Raw genomic sequence first — 16,795 nt, forward strand, 5'->3', positions numbered from 1 at the left:
AGGGGGAGGGGGTAGCCTGGAATCCCAGGCCAGAGATGGAGACCCAAGGCCAAGCGCCCAGCCAGGACCTCCGGCCCCTTTGTCCCCTGTCCTGGAAATCCGCTTAGGAGGGATGCTCCCTCCCGGAGTCAGGCTGCGTCTTTTGTCCCAAGCCCCCCTTTACAAAGGGGATCTTGGGGAGGGTTTTGTTGGTTTTTTTTTTTTCTTTTTTTCCATTTGGTGGTCCCGCCTTTTTTGTTTCCAAACCCCAACCTGTGTGGGCCCCAAAGGCGGCAGATAAGACACCGCGGGGGTTAGCAAGGGTTTAGTATCTTTAACGCACAGACAAAGGATGGTTTGCAAGCGCCAAAGCGACTCAACTCAGGCAGGCATCACCCACCATCCAGCCGGGGGGCGGCAGGTGCTTCCCCCCCACAACCCCGCCTGCAAACTCAGTCGTGGGCCCCAGCCAGCACGTGCAAGGTGGGCCTCCCCCCCAGTCCCTCCCCCCCTAGCTCCTGCGCCCCCGGGTACTCAGAAGCCCCCGGGGTCGCCACCCGGAGGGGAGTCGCACAGCGGGGAGGGCTCGCCCAGCTCCCGCTCCGCCTCCTCCGAGGGAATTTAATTAGCCTGCTGGAGAGGCAGGCGGGCGGGCGACGAGGTGTCTGGTGCTGCAATATAATTGAATCGGCTCCACTCGGGCGGGCCACTCCGCGGCCGGGCGGCGAGCGGGGGGCGGGGAGCGCATCCAGGCGGAGCTGGGGGGGGGGGGACCGGGCAGCAAGCGGGAGCGCCGTCGTCTCTCCCCCCCACCTCCGGGCCGGGCAGCCATCTTCGGGGGAGGGGCGCGGAGCCAGAGGCCCGGGAGGCTGCGGTCCCCGCTCTGTCGCGAGGGGTGACCGAGGGGGACACCGTGGGGCGCCGGAGGGGGGAGCGAGCACCTGCCTGGGGCCCACGGCCGCCCCCCTCCCGCCGCTGCAAAGTTTTCCACCGGCTCCCAGGGCCGCCCCCGCGCGCTTCCGCGGCCACCCACCCGGCGCGTCCCCGCGCGCCCCGGGACCTTGGCTTGCGGTGGGCCGCGCGCCCTCCCGGATCCGGATCGCCGCGCGCGCGGAAGAGGCCCGCGCTAGCCCCGGGCTGCTGTCCCCGCGCGCAACACGACAACTTGGGGGGGGGCGGCGAGGGGATCTTGGGGACCACCCCCTCGCACTCCCTAGCGCTCACCTTTCATGCCAGGGCCCCGCTGCTCCGCCTCGCCTGACACATGCTGGAGCCACCGTCGCTCAGTGTTTGTCTAAACTGCTTATCTCACCCGGGGCCGCTTGGGGAGGTGGAGCTTCCGGGGCCCCGGCCAAGAAACACCTGCTGCTGTCGCCGCCGCCGAGGACACACCCAAGCGCAACGCCGCCCACTCCCGGGCCACAGGCTCGCTCCCGGCTCCCTGACCTGCGCCAGCGGGAGGTGTCGGGTTTCAGCCGCAAGCGCACACGCACGCGCTCACCGACCCCGGCACCCAGCGCGGCCACTCGGCTGGCCTGGGCCTGGCCGGCCAGGTGAGCCTAGGACATGGCAGCGCTGCAGAGGCCCCACCGCCCACCCCCGGCCCCCGGGAGTCTCTGAGGCATTGGTGGCCACTTGACTCAGGAGGAGTGGCTTACAGCGTGCCCCACACGACCATCCAAGCCTCGCAGCAGCTTCCTCGGCGCCTGGAACGGTGCCTGGCACCTGGCCACCCACTAAGCGAGTGGAGGGAGAAACCCAGCGCTCGGGAGGCCTAAAGAATAGGCTGTGTTGATCCCCTCCCCATTCCTGATCTAGTACCCCAACTCCAAAGGATGTAAGGTTAAGAATTCAAGCCACTATCATCTGACCCCAAAGTTTTAGAAAGCCCCCACCCCGTTTTAAGGAAGTTTTGGGCAGGCCATATGACGGGGGTCTAAGGTCTTTCAAGGATGTGCAGTCCTGAAACGAGTCCACAGAAGCGACGCTGCGCCTGGAGCATCTTTACTAAGTAGCTGGGGTTGCGGTCAGAGGCGAGGCCGCCCGCCTCCAGAAACTGGCACGACCCACCGCGCCACCGGCCCTAGTGCGCACCGCCTCCCCATTCCTGGCACCCCCCCCACCCCACCCACCATACCTCACCCAGGAACTTGACGGGGATGACTCAGGGAGCGTCCTGAAATTCCTGGGCACCCACAGGCGGCGCGGAGAGGGACTGTGGGCCCCAGTCTCCCCGCCCCCAACGCGACCCGCGGGTCCCCAAGTCACCTCCCCCTTCGCACCACCAGGGGCTCCAGGAAGCGAGGGGTCAAAGGGGCGGGCATGCCGACGGGGATCCTTTGGCCTCTCACGCTGCCCCCCTGCAGCTCTCGGGTGAGGGGGGGGGTCCCCTGGTACAGCCTGTCCAGGGCTCTGGCTTCGCGCGCGCGCCTGAGGCTCCCCGCGTCGTGGCGGAGAGGACCTGGGGTCCTGTCCCCACCCGCCCTCTCTTCCCTAGCCTCTGATCCGCCGCTTTCAGACTTTTAAGACCAGAGGCAACCATACCCCCAGCCCCCAGGGGCCACCCCAGCGCCGGGCTGAGGGTTTCAACTTTCCACCGCGGTGCCAGCCCACACTGCTGCCGGCCCCGGGACATGCCCGCGCAGTGCTTGGCAGGCGCGCAGCCGTCCCCGCCTCCTCCGCCTTCCTCCTCCTGCGCCAGCCCGGATTGCGACGGGAGCGAGCGCGGGGCGCCAGCCACCCCCATCCATCTGTTCCCGGTGACGCTGGCGGGCCGGGCGCGCTCCGAGCCCGCGCCAGCAGGACGCAGAAGCCGCCGGTGTCCGGCGGGGCGGAGCTGGGGCGCACGCTGGCTGGGTCGCACGCTGCTGAGACGCACGCGGGGGCCCCCGGGTCTTGCACAAGGCTCCCAGCCGACCACAAACGAAAAGGGAAACCGGCCGGTGAAGCCAAGCCGGGCTGCGCGGCTGCTGCTCCTACCTGCGGCCACCGGGGTCGTAGCCGAGAGGGGGCGGCCTGCTGCTCCCCACCCGGGCCCTCTCTGCGGGCCGCCGCCTCGGTCCACGCTTTAATGCACGCCACACTCCGCAGCGCGGCCTCTAGAAATGTATGTCCCTTACCCGCCAGGCCGAATCACCGGGCTTCCCCCGGCGTCGGGGAGTGCGGAAAGGAGCGTCCACCCCTCCGGGAGTCGCGCGTAGGAGGGGGCAGGGGAAAACAAGGAGGTGTCAGGAGGGAAAGAAACAACTGGCCTGGAGCAGTAAAAACAAAATTAAAAACCTCCGGGGCGGGCCCAGCCCCTTTCCCACCTGGATTACGGGGGGGGGGGGGGGACGACAATATGTAAATGGGCCTATCAGCTCGCACCTGGCTGCATGCAGCCTCCAGGCCAGGTTCCCCAGGAAACGACACCCAGGCCCTACCTCCCAATCTCATCAGCACCTTTCTCCTTGCGGAGGGGTTGGGGGGAAGCCAAGGTCTCCCACCTGTTTGCACGGGAACAGGCAGGCCGAGCGTAAAAATTTGTGGCTGACCACTCTGAGGTAACACCTGGCTTTTTTTTTTTTTTTTTTTTAAGAGCTGGCTGTTCCCTCCCATATACTCTAGCTCCATTAAAGGCCAAACTCGGGGTCCCAGGAGTGCTCAAGGTTACGTGCTGGCAGATGAACCAGGTGTCTTACCAAGCTTGTCCAACCTAGAGCCAGTCTGTCCCCAGAACAGCCTGCCCAAGGTAAGGAAGGGCCGGCAGAAACTCCTGGCGGCCGCAGGGGGACAGCATTGAGCCAGTTATGTGCAGGCTGGCTACAAAATGTTGCCGGGAGATGGGTGGCATAGTCCGGCCCTAGGAAGTCAGTAGGGAACCTCGGCCTCCAAGTTTAAGGGAGGCACTGCTCCGCCGCAGTCCCTGGAGACTCTCGTTGGAGACCCTTGCTAACGGGAAGGGTAACGGGAAGGGTGGATGGACCGCTAATTCCCCAGACAGAGACTAAAGCTGGCCTCCCTCTGGGTGCCCCCCTTGCTTCCTCCAGAGCAGCTGCCCCTCCCATCCCACCAGCTAATTCTGCTGCACAGGCCTCTCTCCTGGCTGTTTCCCCACTTCCCATTTGTTCGGGGAAACTTGGCTGATAAAGGACGCGAGACCGAAAGGGCAGGGGGGGAGGGGACCACCCGGGGCTCCCCTCCCTCCCTCCCTCCCAGGGTCCTGCTACATTAGCAAGCAGTAGGCTCCAGCCCCTCACCTGTTGGCAGCTAGGCTGGGTCTTTGCAAATCCCAGGCATACTGAGAGCCTCGGAACCTCAAAAAGCTTCCCAAGACCGGCTGGAGCTCAGGCTCCAAGAGGGGAGGGGTGCCCAGGTCCCAGAGGAAGGCTCCTACCAAAAAGGCAGGCAGGTGTGGGCGTTTATCCAGTCAACAAACACGCAGGCCGTAGGGGCTGTTTCACAAAAAAAAAAAAAAAAAAAAAGGAAAAAAAAAAGAGTTGGGGCTAGTATACTATCATCTAAGGATATCTTTAAAAGCTGTGAGGTCAATTTGACTTGGTCAGAATTTTTTAAAAACCCCGGGGCCGTAGGGGCTTTTTCAAAAAAAAAAAAAAAAAAAAAAGGAACTTTGGAGAGACAACTGAAATTGTACCCCCTGGCAGCTCGCAGAGGCCACAGGGCAGACAACAGAGGCGGACAGCCACATACAGGTGTGGCCTTGCAATAGCAGGGAATTGGGGAGGTGAGAGGGCAGGTGGAGTGTCCAGACCATTCCACCAACCAGACTCTGGGCCAGGTCAGGTACCACCAGAGACTACCACAAGCCCACTAGGTCCTATGCAGGGCTGGGTCGGACCCCGGATGGCAGGCAGAGTTCTGCGTTCCCGAGTGGTTTTTTTCCTGCTTCCTTTGAGATGACCAGGGAAAAGACAGACGGAAACCCAGCAGGTATCTCTTCCATTGTCACCTCTTCCTGAAAGTGACATCTCCACCTTGGCCTGGGGGTACAAGTAAATACCAGAGCCCAAGACTCCGGTGGGCCAGAGGTAAAGACCTCACAGCCACTTTCCCAGCACCCAACACGCACAGAGCTGCTCAGCTCCTGTCATCCAGTCCCCTCCAGGCTCGGGGAGGCAGGTGGTGACCTCCAATGCCTAGAGTCAGGAGACCCAAGAAGGTTAATTAACCTGCCTCAGGCTCAGAAATTGGAACACAGCCTGACTCCCAGACCGAGGCTGTGTTACCCGGCAGCATTTCTGGGTAAACTACCTTATCACCCCCTGACCAAGAAGAGACCGTCAGCCGGGTCTGTCATCCCAGAGATTCCAGAGGCTGAGACTCAGGAGAACCCCCCAGTTCAAGTTCTGCCTCTGGAAGGACGGACAGACTCTGGGACTATGGCAGCTCAGCACCTCCAGGACCAGCGTCTCTGATGTCCACTTGGTGTCCTGAAAATCATCTGGGTTATGTGGGGACATGAAAAACTGAGGAGCAGAGAGAGGGGTCTGCCCAGCCATCCAACAAGGCACCACCTTCAAGTCCTCTGCACAGCCCCCAGTGCTCCACCTCCCCCACTCTCTTCCCTGCCCCTTCTGTCCCGTCTCAGTGGCCACTCTTCAAATCCTTGGCAATCTCTCTTCCAAGGAGCCTTTCCCATCCCACCTCTGGAATTCACAGCTCCAGGCTGGCCTTGTCAGACAACAGCCCAGGCTGCCAGCCAGGCGCTAAGATCTCCAAGGCAGGGCCTGGGAAGGAGTATTTCTCTTTACTAAGTGCTCCTGGCCTGTAGCAGGAACGGCACCCTGGAGTTGGTGGGGTTTCAAGGTCTCCCCAGCCAGGTCTGGGTGTCTCAGCAGTGAAAGTCAGGCTGGATGTCCTGCTGACCCAGAACACCATGCAGAGCGAAAGAGGCAGGGGCTGTCCGGGGGAGGAGCCCCCACCCCCTACATCCCAGGCACGATCTGGTGGCTGTAGAGGCCAAGGTCAGGGGAAGCCGGAAGGTTAAGGCCTGGCAGATCCCCTTAGTCGTGGGGGAGTTTTCCTCTTAACCCAGGGCCTCTGTGCCACTTCCTGCCTTTCAGCCGGCGGACTCCCACCCGCACCCCGCACACAGCTGCGCTCCTTTACAATCAGTTAACAGCTGTTTTGCATAGATTTTCAATTCTAATTGCCTCGCTTTGTGAACGCAGAGGAGCCCCGGTGAATGGGGACGCCGCGGTGCTCGGCTGGAAGGCGGGCGGGGAGAGGGCACTTGAGGGGAGCCGGGGAGCCAGTGTGCTCTGGCTGGCTGCTTTTATGTCTCTTAACAGGAGAGTGTCCCAGCCACCAACTGCCCCAGCTCGTGTCTCCGAATCAGAAGCCCCTCCACCCGGTACTGAGGCTCCCTTAGACACCCCAGAGAGCCAAGGGCAACGTACCAACCCTACAGGCTCAGGGCCCTGCTTCCTCGGCCCCCACCGCCCCTCCCTCTCCCAGCACCACTTCACCTTGTGACCCAGGCTGCCCCAGCCACTACCACATTACCCAAAGGCTGCTTCCAGGGCCCTTGGCTCAGAGCTCGGCTCTCCTCCCCCACCAGTGCCCCCCCCCAGCCTCCCAGCTCGTACCCAATGAGAAGCTAATTGTACAATAAAGTTGAGTGAGAAGGGATCAGGCTCTCTGGAGACAGCTGGCATCTATAAAAGAGAAATATTTGCATTTAAAACCTTTAAACTTTATAAGGCTGGGCGACGGCCAGGAAGGGAAAGGGTGGAAATGCTTGGACCCTCCAGGGGGGCAGAGACTCTTGGAAGAGCCCCTGGGATTGCTGGTTCCAGGCTCTTAAGTCAGCAATGATAGACAACCCACCCGGTCACTGGCATGCCAGTGGTCGCTGGCCTGGATGGCCTGGCCCTGTTCAAGTTCAAATCCTTGGTTTCTGAGGTCTGAGAGGACCCAGTATCTGCCTGGCTGAACCTTTGGACGGGGTTCTAGCTGAACCACCCCTGTCCCCAGTGTCTGCTGCGAGTCATCAGCCAGATCTCTACAACTCCCTGACTGTTCCCCGACTGTCTCACTTTCATTCACAGCAAGCCCACACAGTATACCCTGAGAGGCACCTGTCCCTGCCATGTTGATGGGGGGATCACCTTGGGTACATGGGACCTTCCCCACCCTATGGCTCAGCACAGCCAGGGCCCCTTGTCTAGGTGGGGTGCCAGATCTCCATCTCCTCCCATGACTACTCCCCATTTCTGATGTTTGAAAGAAATCTGACCAAACCCTACTGTCTGTTTGTGATGGACAGCCAGGCAGGCCAGGTCCCTGAGTGGTCTTATTTTAGCAGGCTTTTAAGAAAGCACAGCACACTCAGAGTCCCATCTACCTGGCAGGCCTGTTTAGAGAGAGAGAAGCCCAGACAGATGCAGGGCCCTGGCTTCAAGGGCACAGAGCATAAGCAGCCAGGGTAGGGGTGGGGAGGAGGGTCCGGGAGCAGCCACCAAAATCAATGAGCTCATACTCATCTCCGTCGACGTGTAAACACAAAAACCTGTTTACAGCAAGCATGCCTCCTCTCTCCGCTTCTGTCCCCACCAGGACAAGCTCCAGGGTCCAGGCTGCTCATCCCTAAGCTTGGCATTGAGGCCTCTGACCAACAGATACCACCTCATCACCACATCTCCAATCTTCCCACAGGGCTGCCACTGAATAACTCTGTGTCGTCGGCGGGCTTTTTTCCACCTGCCGACCGACCCTCACACCTCTCCCAGAATCCCCTAACCCAGACCCGCATTCAGTAGTCATATAAAAACAAGTTTCATTTATTTGTGCCTTGCTGGGGATGGACCATCCCAGCACATGGTACCCACCAGGCCACCAGAGTGCCATGACCCCAACCCTCAAAAGCAAACCTGCGATCACAGCTCTCAGAGTCCCACTCCCTGTTGTGGGAGGAGGTACCTCTATATAGGGGGGCAAAGGGGGTCGCTGGGATGGCCTCTGGTGCCGACGTACACACTACCACCCATCCCCACCTGCCTGAGGAATGGACAGGATAAACTAGCAAGAGCCATGCCCAGGGCTGGGGCCACTGCCTGAGCCAAGTACTTCAGTTTGGTGTGAGTGGGCCCATGGAAGGGGATAGCAGATGGAAATGGAGTTTTTATGAGGACATGTTTTTGAGCCCAGGACAGCAGGACTTCCCTCTCTTCCTCACAGTGCAAGAACTGGACCAGCAGCTTGGAAGAGCAAGCACAGCCCTCAGTAGGTTTTTGGTCTTTGGCCTGGCTGGTCACCTTAGACACAAGTCTACAGGTTGTACACGGAGCCAATGACAACCCCCAAATAAGTAGCCAAAACATGATGGAATATTATTAAGCCATGAAAAATGGGGTCCTGATATATGTTACATGGTAGATGGATACAGTAACAAAGAATAGACACCCACAATCACACAAAGCCTGGTGCACAAGTGTTCACAGTAGTTATCATTCACAATAGTCAGAGGGGATAGCTGATAGCCTGAATGGGAGAGGGAACGGGTTTTTTAAGTGTGGTATTTCCATTCAGTGGGGTATTATTTGGCCCTGAAAAGAAATGAAGGTCATACATGGTGGCTTATACCTATAACCCAGCATTTGGGAGGCTGAGGCAGGATGAGGCACATAGTGAGAACCTTGGCTCAAAAAAGAAAGAAAAAGAGAAGTTCGAACGCAGGCGTGATGAACCTCAAAAACATCATGCTCAGGGACAGAAGCTGGCCCAGAGATGTGTTTCAAGAGTCCGCTGATGTGGAGTGTCCGGGTGGGCAGATCCAGATTCAGAGGCAGAGCTGAGGGATCAGTGGCTGGGGGTGGGGAAGGAATGGCCCGGCTGCTCTCCTGGGGTCGTTTCCAGGGCCACAGGTCTGTTCTAGATCAGGATAGCTAGGCCTGTAGTTGTTCAACTGTAAGGATGCCACTGGGCAATTGTTTTCTAAGACAGTAGCTTCATTCTGTAGCCCAGGCTGGCCTGGAACTCAGAGATTGGCCTGCTTCTGTCTCCAGAGTGCTAGGATTAAAGGCGTGTACCACCACGCTCAACTCTAGCACTGTGCATTTAAAAATAGCTCTAGCCAGGTGTGGTGGTGCACGCCTTTAGTCCCAGTACTCGGGAGGCAGAGGTAGGCGGATCTCTGTGAGTTCAAGGCCAGCATGGTCTACCTAGTGAGTTCCAGGCCAGCTGGGGCTATAGGGAGACCCTGTCTCAAAAAGGGAAGGAGGGAGGGAGGGAGGAAGGGAGGGAGGAAGGAAGGAAGGATAGAAGGAAGGAAAAGTTCTCTTTATTATAAAATTTTGTTTTGTTTTTGTTTTTGATCTTTTTGAGACAGGATCTCCCTGTAGCCCCAGCTGGCCTGGATTCACTACGGAGACCGGGCTGGCCTCGAACTCACAGAGATCTACCTGCCTCTGCCTCCCGAGTGCTGGGATTAAAGGCGTGCACCATCATGCCCAGCGTCTCTTTATAAAATTTTCAAAAAATATTTTATGCATAGGAGTGTTTTGATTGCATGTATGTAAATATACTTGTGTCATGCAATGCCCACAAAGGTCAGAAGAGGGCATCAGATCCTGTGGATCTGGAATTACAGTGTTAGCGGCCATGTGAGTGCTGGGAATTGAACCCAGGTCCTCTGCAAGAGCAGCCAGTGCTCTTACCTGCTAAGCCATCTTCTCCAGCCCCTCTCCTTTTTGAGACAGTCTCTCATACATCCCAAGCTGGTTTTGAATTTGCTGTGTAACCAAAAATGTTTTGCACTGATCCTCTTCCCCTTCCAAAGTGCTGAGATTACAGATGAGGGCACTGTACACTTTAAAATGGAAGCGGCGGACAGGGGACAGGGAGGGTATTTTCCAAAGCAGACCCAGAGAGCTGTGTGCCCTGGAAACTCCCCTTCCCCTAGCACCATAGCCCACAAGCATTTCAGGCAGGCAGTCACAAGAGTTGGTCACGAGAAATCAAGCCTTGCTCCAGGGAACTTCCCTGACTCTCTATGGACATACACACTGATGTGGGTCAGCAGGTGGCTCTGAGCCCTGCAGCAGGGGAGGTCACCATGTCCCCTCCCTCCCTCCCACTGAGCCCCCCACAAAACTGCGGGCCTCTGCCCTCAGCCTTGTGACCTCAAACTCTGAGCAGCTGGAGGTCATGACACTGAAATGTACCCACCTGTCTCCACTCAGCCTGGAACTGCTCACATCACCTGCTGCAAAAAAGACATCTGTCACCTGGGCGGGCCTGCGGAGATGGCAGAGAGAAGCCAGGTGGGTGGGAGGCCCCCATCCTGGACCCCTGTCCTGAGATTTGTGTGGCCCCTAAGGGGGTACGAGAGGACAAGAGGGCAGTGATCAGAAGGGACTTGGCTCCACCCTGTGCGTGCACTTCTGCCTCCTGACCCACAGGAACACAAGTTCTAGGAGGTTAGGGGTTATCTCTGCCTGGCCCATCTCTGGAATAGGAAGGAGGCCCACACTAAGTCCTGGCCCAGGCCACTCCACAGAGAGACACTCATATCCTGGGGGACAAGTGTTGGGCCTCTCTGCCTGGGGACAGGTGCCTGCTGAAGGACAGAGGTCAAGGGTTGTTCCCCAGGGGCTCCACACGGATCCACACAGATGTTAAGGATGCCTTCCTAACACACACACACACACACACACACACACACACACACACACACAGGTGACCCTGCTTTGATGTCCCCTGCAGGTTTAAAAGCCCACAGAGTGGGTACTGGAGAGATGGCTCAGCAGTTAAGAGCACTGGCTGTTCTTGCAGAGGACCCAGGTTGGGTTCCCAGCACCCACATGGTGGCTAACACCTGTCAACTCCAGTTCCAGGGGATCCAACGCCCTCTTCTGACCTCCATGGGCATTGCAGGCATGTGGTACACTTACATACATGTAAATAAACACTCAAACACATAAAAGTGAATTTAAAAAATTTAAATTAAAAAAATATTTTTTAAAGCCCAGAAGGGCAGTGCAGAACAGCCCCAGTCCTCTACGCTGACCCTGACCTTTGATGCCCTCGATGGGCCTGCGTTTGGCCTACAGCCTAGAGTCTTCCTGTGGTTCCAGAGTGCCCAATTCAGACCACATCTCGGGCTGTGGACTGAGGTGGTTTGAACCCAGAGAACTCTCTAGAACTACTCTCCTGTTTTGTTTATAGTTTTCTGAGATGGAGTCTTACTGTGGCACCAGGCTAGCTTCATACTTGCGCCCTCCTGCTCAGCCTCCTGAATGCTAGGATTACAGATGTGGGCTGCACACCCGGCTGAATCCCCCGCTTTCTTCTCCCACCCCTCATTCCTGTCCTTTCTTAATTTTACCCAGGAGGGAAGCCCATCAGGGAACAAGCCTCCTGTCCCCAGGAGAGGGGACCTTGGCTTGCCAGGAAAGGAGGCTCTGTGGGCCTCGAGGGCAAGGCCCGACGTCTGCTGGCTCTGGGCGGCTGGGAGGATCCCCTGGCGTCTGCTTTTGTGTTTATGTCTTTATAATTTGGTGTCACAGACTGAAATAATCAAAGAGGAAAGGTTAAGCTTAAGATGCTCACAGCTGGATCTGTATGGCGCTTCTGGCCAGATGCCCAGTGCTCTGAGTGGCAGCAGGCCCCAGGAGTGAGGCAGAGCCACTGGCCTCCTCGCCTCAGTCTCCCTATCCACCTCAGCCTGTCATTTCCCAGGTGGGGACTTCACCTGTTCCCAACTAGAACTCATCTGGGTCCCGCCCTCAGACACTTTCTTGCCATCTGTGGCCCAGGGTGGCCACCTGGGGTCAGAGTGGCCAGCCTTGCCGGAGGCTGCCCCAGAGTGGCTCTGCTCTTCCTCTGACTCCACAGGAACCTGGCAGCCAGCAGTGCCTGCCCTCTCCTGCCATCTGTCCCGGCACACCCAACAGCACCTCCTATGTCTTATGGGTGGGTGCCTTCCTTGACCCACCTCTAGAGCGCCCCCAAAGGCTGCATCCACTGTTGTTCCTACCCTCAAGACCTCACACTTGTAATCCACACACTGTATTTCCAGTCCCCACTCCCATGGTGGGCCTTGGGCGAAAGCTCAGTCCCTCCTGAGCCGCACAGGGTTTTCCTCAAGTGCTGAAGTCTCTGCCAGGCATGGAGTCCTGCTTGGCCCTTCCTACCCCTCACTTTGAGCAACTGCCCTCTTTCTATAGGCTGGGACTGAAAACCTCACCTCCTCCAGGAAGGCTTCCAAGATAGCATCCAGGCTGATCCCAGGACCCAGCACACAGAGACACAGTCTTCACCCTTTGCTCCATGAGCTCTGTGGGCTAGAGCTGATGTGAACATTGGGCGGGGGGGGGGGGGGGGGGAGACACACCCTCACCAGTCACCCAGAAGAACTCCCAAAACAAAGGGGCAAACAAGGGGTGTAGGCATCTCTGGAGTGCCGAGAGCCAGCTCAGAGGTAACCACACACTTGTCTTAGGGTGTCATATCTGTGCTACTAGACTGTCCTTGGAAAAAAAATACCTGTTCTGTTGTCTCTCACCAGCTCCAGATGATCTGAAAAGCCACACACAGCCCACACACCCTGTCACGTCACACTAGGTCACCCCAGATCAATACACCTCCTTTCCAGGGAGTGACAGAGGCCTGCAGAGTGCCCTGGGCCTCGCCCTCCCTCAGGTCCTGCAGCTCCCAGGTCCCTCCTCGGACCCACATCTCAGACGCAGAGTCCCCCCCCCATTCCGTTCTCACCCTCTGCACAGACCTGCTTGGCTGGCAGTTCGAGCTCCCGGTTCACACAGACCAGCTCAGGAGTTCCGTTCCTGACTCAGCCAGCAAAGTGCACATGACCTTGGAAAGTCCCCCACGAGCTCTCCTGATAACCAAGGTGCCATCCTAAAACCAGGCACTGCTCCAAGCTTCTGTGTGGTGTTGGGTGGACTAGAAAAAGGACTTAGGTCCCTGGGCAGCTGCACAGAGCTGTAGCGACACATTTAGACAAGACCTGAACCACTCAGAAGCCACAGGCCACAGGGACCTTAGCAGGTCTCTATCACTGGGGAACCTCTGTCACTGTCCTGTTAAGAGGAAGAAGGCACCAGAAAAGCTGTCTGTACACAGGTGACCAGTCTATGCATGTCACAAACAGATGGAAGCAGATGGGGGGAGGGGGAGGAAGAGGAGGAACAGGGGGAGGAGAAGCAACCAGGCAAGTGCTTCCATTTCCCCCAAAGACAGATGAGGATGTCTCCTGTAGCCACAGCGGGCAGGACAGGTGGTCCGCTGGGTACCTGGGATCTATCTTCCCAACTCTACCAACAAGAACAGCCGCAGAAACGAAGCTGCCTGCCTGCCTCCCTCAGCTCCCCTGATGTGGGGGATCCAGGATGGAGTCTGGAGCCAACATCCTCAAACCACCCCCCTTTGCACTCGGGGCCACTTAGACACCGGCTTCCTCATCAGAGCTGTAGCGTGATACTCTTTGAATTTCAGGTGATTTCTCCTGCCCACCTCCGTCCTCAACAGCCTCTACTGCAGAGACGTGTTTATTATTATTTTTATGGTTTCTCCAAGAAGCTCCCGGTAACTGGAAGGGGAATTATATTCAGAGAGAATTGGGTCCCCAGAGTAAGTCAACATTATCCATTTAACAACTTCTGTGGGTGCCCGGAGATGCGAGCAGGCCCTACCCTGCGGTTATCAGGAGATTTAATTCACAACAGCCACAGAAAATAATTAAGTGGAGTCGGAGGGGTGGGCCCCGAGGCCCGGTGGGTAATGGGGGAGGGCAAGCCTTGGCAGCATGTGCCTCCAATCATTGCCCGGCCACCCCAGTGACCACAGTTCACAGGTCTCTACTCTGGCAAACAAGGAGACTCATTTGAGGCTTACGGAGTAGACACAGTGGCCAGTGCCTCGGAGCCCATCGAGATGAACCCAGCCACCACCCATCGCAGTGCTCGGCCACAGAGAACAGGCCCAGGTGGGGTGACTGGTGGACACTCTCCCGGCCTTAACTTCTGCAGTGGCAAAGGGGCTCAGCCATCTCCAGTGGCTGTGTGAGGAGCTGGTGCTGTCTTAAACACTGTGATTCACCAGGCCATTCCTGAAGGTCAGAGCTGGCTGTCTGCATGCATCGTGGGTGGCGGGCACAGCGGGCAGGAGCCAGGCCTCAGGAGGGAGGCATGCCCTGCGAGGAAGGCTGCCCACCAAGCTGCCCTTTCCAGTTCAGCATATACCTGGGGACAGGAGTCTGGAGGGCTGTAGGAGGGCTTCCCTAGCATGGAAGAAAGAGACCCAGGAAGGAGAAGAGGAAGAACTCTCACCTCCCCACGGGCACAGGGACCTTGCCCTGGCTCTGTTCAGCGGCCAGCCCTCAGGAATCACATCTTAGAGCTCACAGGCTATTTTCATGTCCTGTGGTTTTACAGCAAAGTCCCCAGTCCTGGATGAGCACTGCTGGTCTCACCTTCAAGTTCCCTTTCTACCATTCCAAGAGGTGATGGGTACCCTCCTCCACCTGCCACCAAACCCCATCTGGATAGATCAGAGATACCAAGTGACTAAACCCAGGTCACCCAGCACCACAGATGACAAAAGTAAGGTCTGGCTCCTCCTCCCTCCCTTACCCCCTAAGGGGGAATCTAGAAAAATCTAGCCTGACTCCAGTAACAGCTGAAGGCTAAAAACCACCATCTACCAGAGAAGCAGCCACCAGCCCTGAACGTGGCAACCAGCACTTGAAATGTGGCTCTTGTGATGAAGGGAAAGAATTGTTCATTTAACGTGAAGTCTCAAACCTCACAGCCAGACATGGCTGGTGCTTTGCTCTGGGACTGCATTGCATGCTGGGTCTAACTGTAGCCACAGCCTGGGAGCGAGGGTAGGGGGCGCCTGAGCTCGGTTCACACATGCAGTGGAGAACAGGCAAAGTCTGAGGAGCCCAGCGCACAGCCCAGAGTTTGGACCCTCAGATGCCCTTGAGGGAGACTTTGAAAAGTCAAGACTAGAAGACTACAGAGGTCACAGATGATCCCCACCCCAGCAAAGTGCTTTAAGGCCTCACCTCCCAAGTCAGCAGAGGGGTCTACAGCCAAGGTTCGTCAGGTCCCTCCTTCAGGTGTGTAGGTGAGTGGATGGATGTGTGTCGGGGCGGGTGAGTGATAGATGAATAGGTAACGGACGGATAGACAGACGGACAGATGGGCAGAGGTGGGAGAACAGGTGGGTAAAGTGTAAATGGATGCATAAAAGGAAGAGGATGATGATTTAAAAACGGACGATGGAGAAAAGGAATGAAGAAAAATGGCTGGTGGGTGACTGGCTGATGGGAAACAACTTATCTGACATCCCTGACCTAGCCCTGTAAGCCTGACCCAAGATTTCCAGCAGCACCCGTGGGCTTCAGGAAAGCAGACACAGATGTCTGGATCAGTCCAAAGAGGGCATGAATGAGCTGCAGCTGTGCCCAGTGGTCCTCGGCCGGGGCTGAAGGTCTCAGCGTGCAGCCCCGAGCACTCAGTCTCACACCGGAAGACTTTAGAGTAAAGGCCCAGAGACTGGTGGGGAAGGCCTGTGCAGGCCTTGCAGGGAGCAGGCAGGTTGCGGAGGGGCTGCAGGGACAGTGGGAGTGCAATGGGGCCTTGGTGCCCATCTGTGCTCAGCTAGAGGGTGGGGCACAGGTCTGAGGGGGCCCAGAGGCCAATTCTTTCCACCCCACCTGCTTGCTGTCCCATGAGTGTTCCTGGGTCCTCCCCACTATACAGTGGGGCCATCAGGGCACTCTCAGCTCCCAAGACTCAAGAGGACAAAGGTGGGCTGGTAACAAGCACTTTGCGTCTGCCCTGCGGTATGTGGCATGCGGTATGGCGTCCCTAGTAACTTTGCCTGGACCCATCCTTTGATCTTCACAAGCAAACAGTGCAGGGCCAGTGATGAGGAACAGGCCTGAGAGCCAGAGGAACTGGCTCAGGTCACTCAGGATGGCATGGCCCACAGGGACAGGTTCTAGAACTCAGGACAGCACTTAGGAAGTGCCAGATGGTGAGAGTGAACGCCCAAGGGACAGAGGATGGGTGAACAAGCAGCCGGAGCAGTCCTAGTGTCCAGGGGGCTGAAGCCCTGTGGAAGACCAGCCTGAATGGCAGGCGTCCCCCTGCCCGCCCCCGTCCCTGCAAGGCCCAGCCAGGAGACAGGCCAGTCCAGCATCCCAATGCCCCTGGAGACTTGGCTCACAGATGGGCCTATAGCATGGAAAGAATGGAGCTTCCAGGGAACAGCAGATGGACGAGCTGACCGCAGTGGGCAGGGAGGTCTGCCCGCTCCAGCCCTGCCCTCTAGCCCCCCACAAGCCCCTGAGAGCAGACCCAGGCAAGCCCTTGCACTGGTGATCTGCGAGTCCAAGCAGGCCGGGCTAGGCCTCCTCCCGTTTCCGCGGGGAAGCCAGGCCTGGATGCATTAAGCAGGCAGGGTGATGAATGGCGGGTGTGGGGCACGCCTGCTCTGGGAGAGAGACCCCGGCAACCGGGCAATTTTCCAGGCTCGGTTTCTGAGCCCCTCCACTAGGCCCCCTCCACCCCGGGGAGGAAACAGCAGCTCTGTCATCAGAACTGCATTGTTGTGGCCAGAAGAGAAACCGGGTCCAGCAGATGGCAGGTGTAACAGAAGCAGCTTGCTGTGGCCAAACCAATTATTTATCTAATTATGATTTACCACTTAACCACATGATCTTTCTGCAGAGTTGTGGGCAATTAAAACCAGGGTGACTGTGTGGATTATGCAAATGGGCCGCAGCCCAGCAGAATAAAATTGGAGATTAGACTTTCACACAGGCTGTGCTGGCCCAGGGCAGGGC

At 57.7% G+C, this 16,795-nt stretch overlaps 1 protein-coding gene across 9 annotated transcripts in view; it reads right to left on the minus strand.

The window, feature by feature from the left end:
- Gse1 (Gse1 coiled-coil protein) overlaps positions 1-16,795 on the minus strand; it is a 359,837-nt gene that overhangs the window by 44,429 nt on the left and 298,613 nt on the right. Inside the window, exon 1 of one of the 9 annotated variants that reach the window (XM_008827895.3) lies at positions 1,204-1,355. The exons of 7 other annotated variants lie outside the window; for them this stretch is intronic. In XM_008827895.3, the coding sequence (XP_008826117.1) occupies positions 1,204-1,210 (7 nt within the window). In that variant the 5' untranslated portion in view covers positions 1,211-1,355. Of the gene's footprint in view, positions 1-1,203; positions 1,356-16,795 lie in introns of those variants that run through there. One more of the 9 variants, XM_029561020.1, reaches the window with a different exon arrangement.

Source organism: Nannospalax galili, unplaced genomic scaffold (genome assembly GCF_000622305.1).
Source record: "Nannospalax galili isolate Female #2095 unplaced genomic scaffold, S.galili_v1.0 scaffold933, whole genome shotgun sequence".
Taxonomy (NCBI): Eukaryota; Metazoa; Chordata; class Mammalia; order Rodentia; family Spalacidae; genus Nannospalax; species Nannospalax galili.